At 41.8% G+C, this 16,004-nt stretch overlaps 1 protein-coding gene across 1 annotated transcript in view; it reads left to right on the top strand.

Annotated features, from left to right (window-relative positions):
* Positions 1–16,004, top strand: part of pak1 (p21 protein (Cdc42/Rac)-activated kinase 1) — a 47,821-nt gene that overhangs the window by 14,130 nt on the left and 17,687 nt on the right. The window contains exons 2-3 of the mRNA XM_020623563.1: positions 2,684–2,746; positions 15,593–15,806. Of these exons, the coding sequence (XP_020479219.1) occupies positions 15,614–15,806 (193 nt within the window). The 5' untranslated portion in view covers positions 2,684–2,746; positions 15,593–15,613. The remainder of the gene's footprint in view (positions 1–2,683; positions 2,747–15,592; positions 15,807–16,004) is intronic.

Raw genomic sequence — 16,004 nt, 5'->3', positions numbered from 1 at the left:
GGGCCCCATGATGCTCTGAGTTTCCCTTTTGGATCTACACATTTAATAGATTGCCCAGCCAATAAGTTAGCTAATGCACTTACTAACTTTGTGTCTCCTCTCTCCCGTAGTGTGTCCTCTCTCTCTCCCTGTACCTTTCTGCAGGTTGCCCTGGCCCTGGAGCTCTATGTCTCTGACGAGCAGTCACCGGCCACATCGACCTGATCAGTGTTTGATTGTTGTGTCTTGTTGCTTTTCTTCTTTTGTCTCTCCTCTATCCACTCACCCCAACCGGTCGAGGCAGAAGGCCGCCCACCAAGAGCCGGGGTCTGTCGGAGGTTTCTTCCGTTAAAGGGAGTTTTTCCTCCCCACTGTCGCCAAGTGCTTGCTCAAGGGGGATTTGTTGGGTTTTCCCTATGTAATAATATTGATAACAGTAAGGTCTAGACCTTACTTTGTAAAGTGTCCTGAGATGACTTTTGTTGTGATTTGGCGCTATACAAATAAAATTTGATTTAATTTTTGAATTTGATTTTCAAATAGAATAATAATACTGCAGGGTGGCCGTGGCTCAGGAAGTAGAGCCGATTGCCTTCAAACCCGATTCCAGTCCTGGCTTCACCACACGTCAAAGTGGGCATTGAGAAAGACACTGAAACCCTGGTTGCTCCTGGTGATATCACTGGAATGTGAATGTGTGAGTGCTTGTGTGTGTGAGAGTCAGTCAAAGAGAAATATTGTAAAGCGCTCTGAGTATGCTTCAGTGCCTAGAAAAGCGCCATATAAACCCATTTATGTGACCAATTGGTCTGATCTGAGCCTCTGAGTTTGGTTCCCTATGAGCCACAGATATCAGTAGTGATCTGTGTGATCAGTAATCCGAAACATGAATATGTTGCATTGGTCTACATTATAAATTCCTTCACTTAAAACCCGTGAACTGACTGCTGTTAGCCTACTTAGTTAGCCTAGCTCAGTTTGTCAGATAGGAAATTGAACGATTGTGATGGAGACCTGCAGCTCACCTGTAGTTACAGCTTAGTGTATATCTAGGATTAGCACAGGCTAACACCATGCATAGTGAGAGTTAAGCAACATCTTAATAAGCCACAATCTAGGGCTACATGTCCATAACCTTCTGACAGTTAGCACCGCAGTGTGTGTTGTGTTTTCTCACGTCAAGGTGTGAAAGTGTGGACAGCTGCAGGGCTGACACTCTCACCTCCTGTCCTCCTCCTGTTCCTCCCTCCATTTGTGAATGAAAGCTGCTGTGCATACCTCCTTTGCCAACATGGCATCACTGTTCAGCCCTTTTTGTCCTTTGTTGTTGCCATTGTTCAAAAGCCACACCAGTGTTAATTCTGGTTTTACTTCTTACAGCATCCATCTTCTTTTTAGTTGTAACAAATACAGTGTTACCCGCTCAGATCTGTGACCCTGAACCGTAGTTGGGGACCTCTGGTTCATGGCTAAGCTGCTTTAGCCCTGGCTTGTAGCCAGTAACTAGCCTTGGAAGTCCGGGCTTTACTGGAGGGGAGAAGTGAAGAGGGAGCCCGGCTAACTCCATTCAAAACGAGCACTGCATGCGGCCTTTAATGCCCAGTTAACTGCATTACAATCCTGTCTATACACTTAGAGCTGAGTACTATCTGGCTGCATGTAAAAGGAGTCTGTCTTCTCGTTCTCATACTGGGGGTCACAACTTTTAGCAACAACATGACCTATAAGCTTTTATTTTATTCTAACACATACAACAAAATTTTGTTTGGAGCCGAGGGCCCCGGGCCGCTGCGTGCATACACGCCACCGTCACAGTCAACTTGGAGGAAGGCCTGGCCTGTAACAACGTTCTCCATTTACAACCAAAAGCTGCTGTGGGAACCTCCTCTGCCACAGATGACATTTTTTTTCTTTATGTTGTCACTCCTTTAATGTATTATTCGCCACTGGGATGAAAAGAGAAATTCAAGAAATGTAGCAAAAATTGATTCTGGAAGGAATTGCCAGCACTACCTTTAAAATATCCCTGAACCACTGAAATTTCTTTGCTGCCTTAACAACTGGCTCAGCCAACGTGATGTTAATGTGCTGCCGCTAATTAAATGACTGAATGAATGACACTTTATTGGTAATTGGTATGGGTGGAACAACTTTTACAAGTCGAGAACTAGAGGGTGGTATCGGACCCTGATACTGGTGTTTGCATCGGTGCGTCCCTAATCCTGAATCACAATAGACTGTAAAGTGTGTTGCAGTTACAGCCTGTCATGACTCAAAGCTAGTATAGCAGCTAATAACAGCTTTGTGCACGTTGTAACAGCATGTTTTTCACAAAGAAGCAATTTGACACATCATGCATGTGGAACTCAACCACTTATAACAAGTAACCTCTGTATACATGTAACATTTAACACAGTTTTACAAATTGATCTCGGTATTTCAAGAATCCGATAACTGAATCGTTCAAAATAAGAATCGCAATTAATCAAAATATTAACTTTTTTTTTTTTTGTCCAGCCCTAAGACTGAGGCTTAAAGTGGCATATTAATATTCTGGGCAGCTTTGAGCACTGACTTCTATCATGATGACTGAGAGAAAGGTTTCTTCCTTAATTTAATTAAACTGCTGTTGATAAGCTGGACCTTTTGTTTAACAAAATATTGATCATTTTGCAATAACTGCTGTCACTGTGTTTCTGTGCAGGCTGCAGGTTGAATCTGTCTCTCTGCCTTGCTGTGAGAGGAGCGACCAAGATACAACATTAAGGTAAGCTCAGCTGGTGTGACACAGACACCATCTTGGCCCCCTTTAGGTAACTAAGTCTGAGCCCACTCTGGGGGTTCTGGGCCCCAGTGAGGGGCCCTGTGGCAGACCTGTTTCACCACAGTGCCTCCTGGATATAGGTGGTGCTGACACAAGAGTTTGATGATGCTTTTATGAATAGGTGACTTGTGATAGAGTACAGTGTGTTCATGTGGATGAAGTGATTTATGTGTAGTTTATGATTTTGGCAAAATGTATAGGTTCTCTATCCTCTACTTGTTCCAAAGTTATTTGAGAGATGTTGGTTTTTTTAATATCTGCTACAGATTGGTTTCCTGTTTATAAACATTCAGAGGTGCACACGTAACCCGGGGGATAGCACGCTAGTGCATTGTTATGTTTGCTCATCTTTTGGAGATTTTCATTGTTTTCAGTGTTGGGCTCATTCCTCAAAAAAAGTAATATATTACTCTTGTTACTCTTTTCAAAAATAGTTACTTCCTGTCAAAAGTAGCTCATTATACTACTCGTTTTACTTTTACTGTACATTACACCCAACAGATTGGTAATATCTTGCAAATGAATGTTGATGTGGGGGTCTGCTGCTAAATGCCGTGCAGTGACGTGTGCACACACGACAACTACGAATATTACATGTCAGATTCCAAATCGGTCTTTGTCATGGTGACACCACTACTCGTTACTGGGGAAAGTAATATTATTACATTACCGTGTTACTAGTAAGGCGTTACAGCCCAACACAGAGCATTTTAAATAGCCATCAGTTGAACAAAGCCAGTGATGACCTTCATTTAGTAACAGACCATGTATGGTTTTTCACTGAAGTGCTGTTATCTCAGTTATCACCATGGATGATACAGCCAGCGTTGAGTATTATTAAAATGAATACATAGAAAAACACAGCAAAAATTCATAACACTTTTCTATATTTGATCCCTGGCGTCCTTCTGGGCTCAGCAGGATGAAGGACCCCAGTCTCTTTTTATTGTTTGAAGCCACAGTTTTCTCCTTCGCTGTTGGAAGGAATGTTCTCCCTTCAGGATGCTGAACATTTTCCAGCCATCCTTGGAGCAATTCGAGCAGTTTACTGCACAACAAGTTCTTTTCATTTTACTTTCCAAACAGTCTCTGTCAGTCCGTTTAGGTTAGTTACCGTGCTTCTCACCGAGGTCGTTGCTCAGAAACCTGTCTATATTTTGGTATATCTACAAACAGTTGAATGAAAGAAATGTTTATAAAAATGTATTGTTATCTTTGGATCTTTGTATTACTTCACTTCAATAGGTTTAAATGTAACTCACAGCTGCTAAATTCTCCATATATTTGAAGCCAAATAACAGAATAGATAAGACATTGAAGAACAATAAACACAAAACAGTTAACTGCTCGCTGCCAAAGTGCCAGGGGTCTCATCAAACATGACCATTTCCTCATAACGTCTTGTGGGAGTGATTTTTAGGATCAGTTGCTCAGTCACTGGTTACGCTGGAGCTGTGCTGCTCAGGAGATCATCTGTCACACTAAAGACACGTCAGAGGAAAGAAGCAGCAGCAGCACATCAGTGGACGGCATTGTGGTTCACTGAGGGAGTTCACCGAGTTTCACATTATGTAACTTGACTGTAATGGGATTCCACCTTTCTGGCCTGATGGTTCCCAGAATGCACTGCAGCCTTTATTATTTATGAGCGGGTGAGGGGCGTAGTCCTACTGTTGGTAGATCAGGAATAGAGACAGACAGACCCCACAGCACACCTGTGTTTGTGTGTGTCAAGGTCTGCATGCTTTTGTGTGTGTTGGGAATATTGCCACATTGTGAGTATGTACATGTGTAGTAGGCCTACAAAAGGAGTAGGATATAATCTTCCTAATTAATCTAATATTAATAAATTACCTGAAAATTCAATGATATACTGTTTATAGATAAAATGTAAATCAGTGTACTTCATCATATTGATGCAAAACTCTTTAGAAGTCTAGTACTGCATAAGGCAGTCCTGCACATTAACTTGGGACTTTGCTAACTATAGTCTCATGCAGCCTGGGAGCCCTTGAGCCATATTTGGGATTTGTGATATTGGGCTATTCAAAAAAACAAAAAAAGGACTTGACTGGTGAATCTTGACCAACTGCTGTGACCTGCAGGACCGAGGGTCATGACTGACAGATGGTCAGAAGCATCAGCTAAGGAGTGCTGTAGCCCAACCCAGAAGGTAGCATCACCCTGGTTCCCTTGGCAAAAGGCCAATGGGATCTTTCCATACGCTTTTGGATTATTGTGGAAAATAATTTCTATGGCAAGATAGAGATTATTATATTTATAGAGATGACACTTAGACGTTTTGTTCGGCACGATAATCTTCACAAGTGGGTTCCCTTGGCAAAAGGCCAATGGGATTTTTCCATACGCTTTTGGATTAATGTGGAAAATACTCTCTATGGCAAAATAGAGATGACACTTTATGACACTTAGACGTTTTGTTCAGCACGATAATCTTCACAAGTAAACATCTCTGTTATGTTCACCACCACGGCTTCTGTGAAGTCCTTTCCTTTTAGTGTGACCTGATCTAGTTAGTGATCACGACTCTCAGTTAGAATAATGTGTGAGTGCACAAGTGTAAAAATAATGAGGCTGTAAAGACGGGCTAGTGAGTAGGTGAGCCTCTGTTTGGCGTGATGATGTGTAATATCGCAGACAGCCTCTGTGGTTTCATTTAGCCACTTGTTAACAAAACTCAAGTGGGGTATTTATTGACTTATTTTATTTCATAGAACAAAACTTGAAAATGTACTGGCCTTGTGTTAACCACAGACCTTATTTCAAGTGTCTAACCCTAAAACCCATTCCATCCCATAAACTTCAGGTTGAGGGAACTGGAAGTGCAAAAATGCTGACTCAGTTTTGGGCTCACTACTGAGGTCCTCTGTTACCAGCATTATATACTGTGATGATATGATTGTACCATTTTGTTGTTTAACACATAAAAACATTTAGGACTCATGATGCACAGCAGTGGAAAAGAGTCCATTGACTCTGACCCTTTTTCTAATCTGTTACAGAGGAAGCACAGCACACAACCACCCGGGGGTTGTGGACCGCACAAACTGAAAGGCCAGGTAGAGAAATGTGAGGAAAATGTAGCTGAATATGACAAAATGTGTAATGAATTGGAATCGATGACTGTGCCTTTAATGCTCAGTTGTGATGTTTCCATCAGATCTGATATTTTTGTGTTGATGCTTCACATTCACGGTGTGTAAGTGACTTGTATCTGGCTCCATGTAGATTTATGTGAAACTAACACGAGGTTTCATCAGTACAAGTCGGTCAGATGAAGTTAAAAATTAATTGGATGGCATTTTCTTCTGCAATGGAAGCATCATGAAGAGTGTACAAACACAATGTGTCTAAGCCAGACTTTTGAATCCTCATTTTAGTTTCAGATAAACTGCTGGCTTGGTTTAATTGTTCATTACAATGTCAGAGGATGATTAAAGTCTGTTCCATCTCTACAAATGTTTTAGTTTGGTCAGACCCAAAAGATATAAAACAGGGAAAAGCAGCAAATGATCAGTTTAGAAGCTACAGAACAAAGTGGAAATTAGTTTGTTTTTTTGTTTTTTATTTGGTGTGAAAGCTGACAATTTTCAGTGAACATACAGATTATTTTCTTTCAGCTCTATTGTGAAGAGCAAAACAAAACATTGGCTGTGACCAGGGTGATAAAGAGAAGCAGTGGGAGGGAGGGGCGAGAGAGGCTCAGCTAGAGAGCAGAGAGAGAGTGAAGTAAGTTTTCCCAGTGAAAAATGGTTTTGTCTAAATTCCACTGGACTCCAGTTGCTACTCAGCTTTCTTTTTGTTCTTTGATGCCTGGCTCTTTATTTTCCTCGGGGCCCGGTTTCCCTCTTCCTCACTGTCTCTGTCAGTATCTCTCTCTTCTTTGTTCTTTTGGTATTTGTCTCGCTCCCGCTGTTTCTTTTAGGCTGTGTTTTGCTTTCCTTTTTTGTCTCACTTTCCTTTTCATGCTCTCACATTATTGGTTTACTCAGACAGGACAGATTCCCTTTTTATTTCCCCTTGTATTCCTTTTTTTTAAAAAAGCTTTTTCCCATTTTTTCATTCTTCCACACACCCACATTCACTAAGCAGAAAACTTTCCAGACAGATTAAATGGAGTGAAGGCTGATGTGATGAGGGAAAGTCAGAGAATAAAGCTTAAAAAAGAGAGGGCAGAGGTTGTGCCACTGTCTGGGAAAGTGCGTCTCATGTTATGTCCCAGCAAACCCTCAGTATGAACTGGGATCTTACAAAAACACAACTTCTTCTAAACATTCAAGGTGGCATTTGTCCTTCTGGATGTGTTGACAAAGATAATGTGTCTGTTTTGATAACATTAGCGACCTAGCATGGCCATGATTTTACCTTTGTGTTGAACTAACTGCACAAGGGCAAAATCTTCAGTCTGACTTTGGTGGGAAGTAGGCAGGGGTGGGGCAGGTTGTGTTTGTATTGGAGCCCACCTTGTAGCGTTGAGCAGTCACATTCTCCCAGTTATTCTTTCATTCATATATCAATAATTTAAGCTTATAAATGTAATCGGCCTATTTTTGAAACAGGACCTCCAGTATTTGGTGATGATGATAATCACTTTATTTAACACATGAGGAATTTGTGCTTGGACCAAGGCCAGGACATGAAGGGCTAATGTACATGGATATATTGATACATATTACAGACTTTGACCTAATCCCTTCAGGGTAAGGCCATCCACTGTTTAAAATAAATATGTTTGGGCTGCTAATCTAAGAACTGTGTTTGAAATCTGGCTCTGCATAGTTGATCAAATTCAAAATCATCTTTGACTGTAAACAATGAATGGGTGGAGGAGTGGGGTGTTTGTTTTTTTTTTTTTTTTTTAAATGTGTGCTGAACAGGAAGTGTTTCATTTGGCTCGATGCTTCCTGGTTTAGCAGACAGAAGAAACAGACATCAACTGGCTTTTTCTTGAGTTATGATGTATTGAATCGGACAGTCAGAACGGAGGTCAGGGGTTTTCTCAGTCCAACAGAAACCCTTTGGCACAGAAATTGTCACTATTATTACTAAATTGATTAATTTAGTCGGTGCATGACTGGGCTCAGTGGTTTTTTTTTCCTAGTGTGATCCTCTACATTCTTTCTCATAAATGTCAGAGTTACATCCAAGTGTGTTCCTAAAATGGACATAAACTGAGGAAGAGTGAATGAGGCATTGGCACGGGTTCAGTTTGACGGCAAGGGATCATAATCATGACCCAGTTTGCCCAATAGACCAGTGAAGCCTGTCTTATCACTTGTCAACCTCCAGAGTTTTGGACGGACTAGTTGCCCATTTAACCGGTTATTTTCCCCATCAGTTCTCTCTGAAGTCAGATGTTTCAGCAGCTCTGACATTAGATTCATTGAGGTGGTGGACGACCTGCTCCTCCCCTTCTTCACCTCAGAGTCTGAGTTCATCCTCAGTTTGTCTTTTTCTACATGCTACAGTACAGTGGTGCAGTCCCCTGCTCCTGCAGAAGCTCTCAGTTCACTGCTTTGGTCTGGGCTGAAATACAGTCCACTTGTTGTTAGGTTACAGTGGTATCTTAACTACTGGATGAATTGCCATGAAATTTGATTGGGACAGTTCCTAGGGGACGAAGCTAAACAGTGCATATGATCATAAGCCACTGAGTCTTTTGCAGTTTCTTAAATGTATCTGATGATTTCAGTCTCGGCCCTAAAGGACAGAGGTTCCCAAATCTTGCCGTGTCTCCAGTAAGACATTTTTGTTAGTATCTTCCTTGTAAATGACCCTTTTTCACCATCAGATGTTTATATTTTCACTGTTTTGCAGAACTTGTGTGATCACATGAAGTTCTGTCATGTGAGTGCTACACTATAGTGCTAAGGTCTGTATTTTCACTGAACAAATCCATGATAAATGGAGTACTGGAATCAAATTCTTTGTGTCCATACTTGGCAAATAAAGCTGATTCTGATTGTGATACTGATGAAAGCCCACTAGTTCCAACCAGAATTCAACCAAACCAGAGAAATACATAAGTAAACACAGTTAAAACAATCTATTATGTCAGTCCTCTGAACATAGTTCTTCTTAGTGTTGTGTGGATTTTTTTTAACCTTATGTTTCATGACCCAACACAGAAAAGCGTTGTGTTTTCCAAGGTGTTCCTGTAGCCTCCTTTGTGTGATCTTTGTAAACAGATGAGTGAGCTACCCTGCAAGACCATTGGGAGCAATCTGGGGCTTGGACTTGCAGAAAGGAGGAGATGTGGGGGTAAATGACAGAGGACTGTGCAGAGCAGATTGTCCAAATTATCTCAAGTTGATTATATACATGACCTTTTTTTTTTGTTTTTTTAAAACGCACACACATGCACCCAGAGTGGCCTCAGTTGGCTCCTGAAGGCAGTATGTTGAGGTGGGGCTGGACAGATGGTTGTATGGAGAAGCTTGTCTGTGTATGCATGGGAGGGGTTCTGGGATGGGATGCCTTGCTTACAATAAACTGCATAATCAATGTGCTACACATGCGCTCAGACGGGCAGCTATTTAATCACATTCTGTGTGCGTGTGTGTGTGTGTGGCTGCATGAAGGGCGGCAGTGTACTGGAATAATTATTTTGTCATATCCTGATATCAGTATGAAACTCTAAATTATTAAGATAAAAAAAATCATGTTTGTATATGAGTAAATATATTTTAATGACCCAGCTTGGCCTCGTCAGGGCCGTGTCTCCAGAGCAGCATCAGGTCTCCTCAAACCAGATCCCCCCACTGCGTCCAACCCACTGTGTCGTCCTCATGAAGCCATTCAGTGACCTAGAGCTGCAGCCATGAGTCAGTTCACTGGTAGAAAATGAACCTCAGCTATTTAGAAGCAACAGTCACCGACATGTTCTGGTTCCACCTTCTTTAATGTGAGGAGCTGATGCTTTTCTTTGTCAGACATGAGAATCAGCTGAGTCTCTGTGGGTCTGTTGGTTGGACACAATGAGACGTGTGGAGACGCCACCTTTGGCTCTGGAGAGTCACAGTGGGACGTTTTCCCAGTATCTGACATTCTAGGGACAAACGGATCAATCAGATCATCAGGGCAGTGATCAGCTGATTGATCAGTGACCTGCATTATTTATTTATTTTTATTTCTACTCATTTATTCAGGATTTTCCTTCATTTGTCACCCAGCTGTATGTGGTCAAGTCCACAAACATAAATCTCTTGAGACAGTTGCCATTAAGTGTCAGCACTTCCTGGAAACGCCATGTCAGCCTCTGCAGCCGCGTTTACTGGAAAAAGACTTCTCCCACATACACACACGCACACAACCATCGATGCATTCATTAACTCTTTCTGACATATTTGGGCATCTAATTGCATTCTAAACACAGCAGAGCCTTCACTGTCTCCATCTGCATGGTTTCTCTTTATTCTTGCTGGTAGGGCAGACAGTTACTAGACAGAAAACCTGAAATGTTTGTTGGATGGCTGCAATGTAATTGCATTTTTTGGATAACAATAATAATAATGAAAATAATCACGGGTTGCAGTTCTACACTGGAGTGTGTTATAACGTATCTAAATGTCATTGGAGAAACACACAAGACATGACATGACAAATGAAAGCAAGTCAAACTGTCTCAGTTTTAACAGGTACCACTTTTGTGCAGGTCTTCTGTAACAGTCTTTACTTATGGTCTGAATCAGTTCTGCAAATTATATTTTATTCTAGTACTGTTTTTTTCCTTTTTCTCTTTTTCTGCAACACACACGTCCAGACCGGTTTCCTGTCTGCCTCCATCCTTGATAAATGTTTAACTGAGCTTGCAGACTCAGCGGAGCGTCCACCCCATTGTCTCTGGGCCTGGCAAGTCCACAGAGCCCCTGCCTGAGCTCCCACTGTTACAAGACACCCATTCAACACCGGGGGATGCTGAGTACACACATGGCAGTAACGGCCAGTGTGGGTAGGAAGACACAAAGTAAATGAGAGATGTGACAGAAAAGATGGAGGCATGACCATGGCCTCCTGGCACAAAGAAGGAACACAACAGATTGGGAGAAGCAAGCAGATGTGGAGTCAATGACTTCTGGGCCCATATTTATCAAGTATCTCAGACTCAGTCCTGGGGATCTCACTGAAAGTTACCTTAGGACTAAATATGATCTAAGCCCCAAGCAAGCACACAACCTCACACAGCATCTATTTTCAAGTACCCTCACACACGTCTCAAGCACACCCGTTATATTGTCTTTCTGAAGCTTCAGCCTCAGGAGCATCGTTGGTTTGCGCTGTAGATCCTGAGATAGTTTCTCCATTCAAGACATTTTATCTGGACATCTTTATCTGGTTTGATTTATGTAAAACCTGTTTTTATTAAAGGATAAAGTTGGAGATATTTTACCTTCTTCCTGCACAGACTTCATTATAAGCTGTGACACCCACGCTGAAGGTGTCTTGCCTACAAATGAAGCTTGATACATGTTATTCCTCTGGGCCACAATGCTCCACTGCATCCCCAAACCTAAACACATCAGTGATCCACACTGTTGCACTGGGTACACTCAGCACCACACACACACCACCCTGCTGCCCCAAACACTCTCTCCGGCACCAAATGTTGATTAATCTGCAGCTGAAAATAGTCTCTAACAGATGATTTTCTCAGGAAAAGTTTTAAAAAAATGAAAATAAACATTAAAATTAAGATTCACCAAGTGCACACATCTCCAGTGAGTTGATAATGTTTCACAGTGTCTGCTGGATATTGAAACTGCATCTGTTGCCAAACACATTTGCCATAAAAATGTTATAAGGTGATAATATGTCTGATGCTGTGTTTACAGCTTGTTCTGCTGCACCACAGTGCCCAAATGTTCTGTAAATACAATTTAAACTCTGGCTCAGATTCAGTTAATGGATTTAAAAAGAAACTGGTTCAGAGCTGCAGACATGATTCACTGTGACGAGAAGGAGAGGAGACGAGGAGCAAAGGAGAGGGGAGAAGTAGGCAGGGTACAGTAGAGAGAGGAAAGCAGAACATGGGCCAGACCACATTGGTAAGAACTGAGCACTGAATCCAGATAGATGGAGTCAAGACTTACCAAGTGAGAGCGTTGGTGTCCACTGGAGACATGGATGTTTCAGCCATGCTGCAGTCATCCTGTGTGTGTTGGAGTGTTGTAATTCTGACACTGATGTTTTCTCTTCATTCAGACAGACACATACAGTCACAGTCCTAAATAAACGCACTCACTCTAATAGTGTGTGTGATGAGTCTTTGCACACTGTAACCAAACACTGATTTTGCTGGTCTGTTGGTTCTTGTGCTGTTTTTTGTCACATTTGTGTAGAGTTGTTGCTTCTCATGGAGTCACTATCTCTAAATAATATCATTGACTTGTTTGCATTTCCTGTGTAGCCGACATCTACACAGATACTGATATATCTGCAATAAGCTAACACTAACTGATATATCAACCCAGCTACATGATAGCTGTAGGCGTAATCTTCATAGCAATTATACTGCGCCGCACTAAAACGTACAGTGTAGTGCTTTGTTGATACCTGCCGATAACATGATCTCATTTTAGGACAGGGTTTCTGTCTGGCTGGGAAAACCCTCTGACTGTGCTCCGGTGATCAGTTTTAAAAGATCAATGAATGTGTGACTGTGTGTGTTGTGTAGCTGACAGCGTGTGGGTTTGTTTGATAACAGGACTCTGGTGAAACTGACAGCAGGGTCTGAAATATGAGGCCTGCCGGCTCCTCCCCACAGTCTGGGGATGTCTGTGTGTGTCTGTGTTTAAGCTCAACAAAGACACCGTCAATTCCCTCTAAACAGTGATTGTTTGTGCATGTGATGACCGTAAACACACACCACTTGCTTATGTTTGTGTGACACAAGAGTGTGTGTCTGTTTTACCTGACAAACACTAAACAGTTGTGTGCCTGTGTTCAGGAATGGGTTTTCATTTTCTTTTGCCTTTCCAGACTGTTTGTGTGTGTGTGTGTGTGTGTGTGTGTGTGTGTGTGTGTGTGTGTGTGTTTGCTGTATTTCACACTTCCTCATGTGACTCACCTATCACACCGTGACGTCACCGTCTCGGGGAGGTAGGTCTGGTCAAAAGGCCGACACAGCCTCACACCCTCTCAGTAGCTCCAGAGGTTTCTCTTGATACAGTGTTTTGCTGTTGTTTCTTTGTGGATCAACTTGAAGCTGTGAACGTGTGTTTACTCCTGCTAAGGTGAGGTCCCGGGGAAGTCGTCAGTCTTGGGTATGATTAAAAACTAACTTTTCAGAATTTGATTTTGACGTCGAATCTGTGAGCTGAACTTTGGTTTCCTCATTGGTTTCCTCATGGTTAAACGTTCAGGGCTTAGTTTATTTTGCAAGTGGCTTCTAAAATAACAGAAAAATACTGATGTTTGAATATAAAGACATAAGATATCAACAGATATGTGCAAGGAAGGAAGCCAAGGGGCTCAGACAAGGTCCTTGCAGAACAGAACAGTTTGACAGTGAATTAGTCATAAGACAACAAGATAAAGTAGATAAAAGAAACAAAACTCTCTGACAACAGTAATAAATCTGTTGCTGAAGTGTTGTTTTTTTGTTCATTATATATAAAAAAGGGGCAGCACGGTGGCACAGTGGTTAGCGCCGTTGCCTCACAGCGAGAAGGTTCTGGGTTCAGGCCCCACCTGGGACCTTTCTGTGTGGAGTTTGCATGTTCTCCCTGTGCTTGCGTGGGTTCTCTCCGGGTACTCTGGCTTCCTCCCACAGTCCAAAGACATGCAGCTTAGGTTGATTGGTGTCTCTACATTGCCCATAGGAGTGTGTGTGTGTGTGTGTGTGGTTGTTCGTCTATGTGTTGGCCCTGCGATGGATTGGCGACCTGTCCAGGGTGTACCCTGCCTTCGCCCGATTGCCGACCGGGATTGGCTCCGTGACCCCGTTCAGGGACTAAGCGGTAGAAAATGAATGAATGAATATATAGAAAAGGTTCAAAACCCTTTACCATGACTTTCAATCTCCTTGACGGAAAATAATATATTTCTTATTTTCCTGTTAATTGTTTTGCGATTGTCAGTCACCTGTGGGGTAAAAAGGCATCATGTGCATGCTGCCATCACACCCTGCAAACTGAGAAGCTGCTGATCACAACTCCGTGAGGGGTTATTCTTATGTTTTAGTTTTATTTTGGTGGACTGGTGATTAAACTTCTACAGAGACAAACTTTCTCCAAGTTCTTTTAGTGATACATTTATTCACATTGTGCTGTTACAAGGGCACTAATTTTCCACAAAGATCAGTTTGTTTGTCGTGTTGCATGCTGCTAAGATTGTGAAACAGTTGTGTAATGTCTTCTTCAGCTCTGGAGGAGTCTGAGAAAATAACCCTTGTGATGATATCAGAGGTTTTCTCAGCTTGGGGTGTTTGGAAAAAGATAATGACTTGCATTATGGAAAGTGTAGGATCCAGTGTTGATGTAGTTTGACATTTTATACAGTTTGTCCCAACCAGGCATCTGTAGCTTCATGAAAAAAGGTCTTGATGGGACAGACAAAGAGTGGTTTATGGTGTCTGTTTTGAGTCTGGAAATAAATTCAATAGAACCTTTAAACACAGAGTAGAGTGTGGCTTCCTCTCCTGAGTTGAGTATTTAATTATGGCAATACAGCTGCTGAAAACACCTGCCGAGGACTGATACTGTCAGGGCTGTGTGTTGTCAGTTAAGTTCTCAGCATCCCCAGTATTCTTTGTGTGGGTCGATTTATTCTGCTTAGCTTCGTCTTAGACTCTCCTCATGGAAGTCTGTGTCCATTGGAGCATTTACCAGAGCAGATTAGCTGGCAGTCTTTGTGTATCTGTGTATTTTTGGATGAGGGTGTTGTGGTGAAACCGGTCATTAAAATGTCCCTCTCATCTGGGCGTGCACACACCAGTTGTACTGCACAACGTGTCATGCTCTGACCAAGCAAAAAGTTGCTCTTTTCCTTCTCACAGCATCTGTGTCTGACTCACCACACTCACACAAACCATGTTTTAGCAGCAGTTTGTAGCGCAGACAGACCCCTCAGTGAGCAAATGGAAACTTTGAGTTAGGCTATCAGTCTTTTTGCAACTTAGGCTTTAGAACAAAATCTTAATTTAGCTTTCATGTTGTTTTCTTATTTGCTTCAAACTCCATTCACAATAAAAGTCAACGATAACACCGTTTTTCTTCCATTTGAGTTTGAATGAAACAGATGTCAGTGTTTCTTTTTTTTGTTAGTTTTTTACATGATTGCGTTAAGGTTTGTCAAGCATCATGGGAAAACCAGGCATTTCACTTATGAGTAACAACAATCATAAACTGAAGAAGTTTAGTTAAATGGTATGGCACCTTTTAACACTGCACTACGTATGACATAAAATAGTGCAACACAGTATAAAGAACCACAAGAGAATATAAAAAGACACATTAAATAGGAAGAGTAAAATAAATATGGAAGGTTAAAAATAAACGGAAGTAGAAAAGGCCAGAGTGCAGTGCAGGATATTAACAAATAGTCCGTAAAGGACAATTCAGTTTGATTTTATTAGCATAGCACCAAATCACAACAAAAATTGTCTCAGGACACTTTACAATGTAAGGTCTAGACCTTACTATTATTATTATTATTATTATTACTACTACAGAGAAACATTATGTTGTGTGTCATTGGAAATTGAATATTGTGAGATTTTACTGATGCTGCTCACTCTACCCGCTCTGTGATCGGTGTGGTTTTGTGCAGGAGCGACCGCTGCAGCTGAAGATGTCTGATAATGGGGAGGTCGAGGACAAGCCCCCAGCTCCGCCCATGAGGAACACCAGCACCATGATTGGCTCTTGCAACAAGGACACCACACCCCTAAACCATGGCTCCAAGCCTCTGCCGCCAAACCCAGAGGACAAGAAGAAGAAGGACCGCTCAATCCGATTCATCCTGACTGGAGGAGGTGATAAGAGTGAGTACTGAGAACACCGTGTGACACAGTGCACTGTTTTTTTTTTTTGTTTGTTTTTTTTAATGAAACAGTTTCCTCTCCCTCAACCACTGCAGACAATCCTGTATATATTATCATCTTAAATTGCACTGAGTGGTTTAAAAAGGTCTTATACTATAAGTCTTAAAACTTCATGGAACCTGAAGAAACCTTGGAGAC

Source organism: Monopterus albus, unplaced genomic scaffold (genome assembly GCF_001952655.1).
Source record: "Monopterus albus unplaced genomic scaffold, M_albus_1.0 scaffold304.1, whole genome shotgun sequence".
In the NCBI taxonomy this organism is placed as follows: Eukaryota; Metazoa; Chordata; class Actinopteri; order Synbranchiformes; family Synbranchidae; genus Monopterus; species Monopterus albus.
This window is presented reverse-complemented; position numbering and strand designations above follow the sequence as displayed.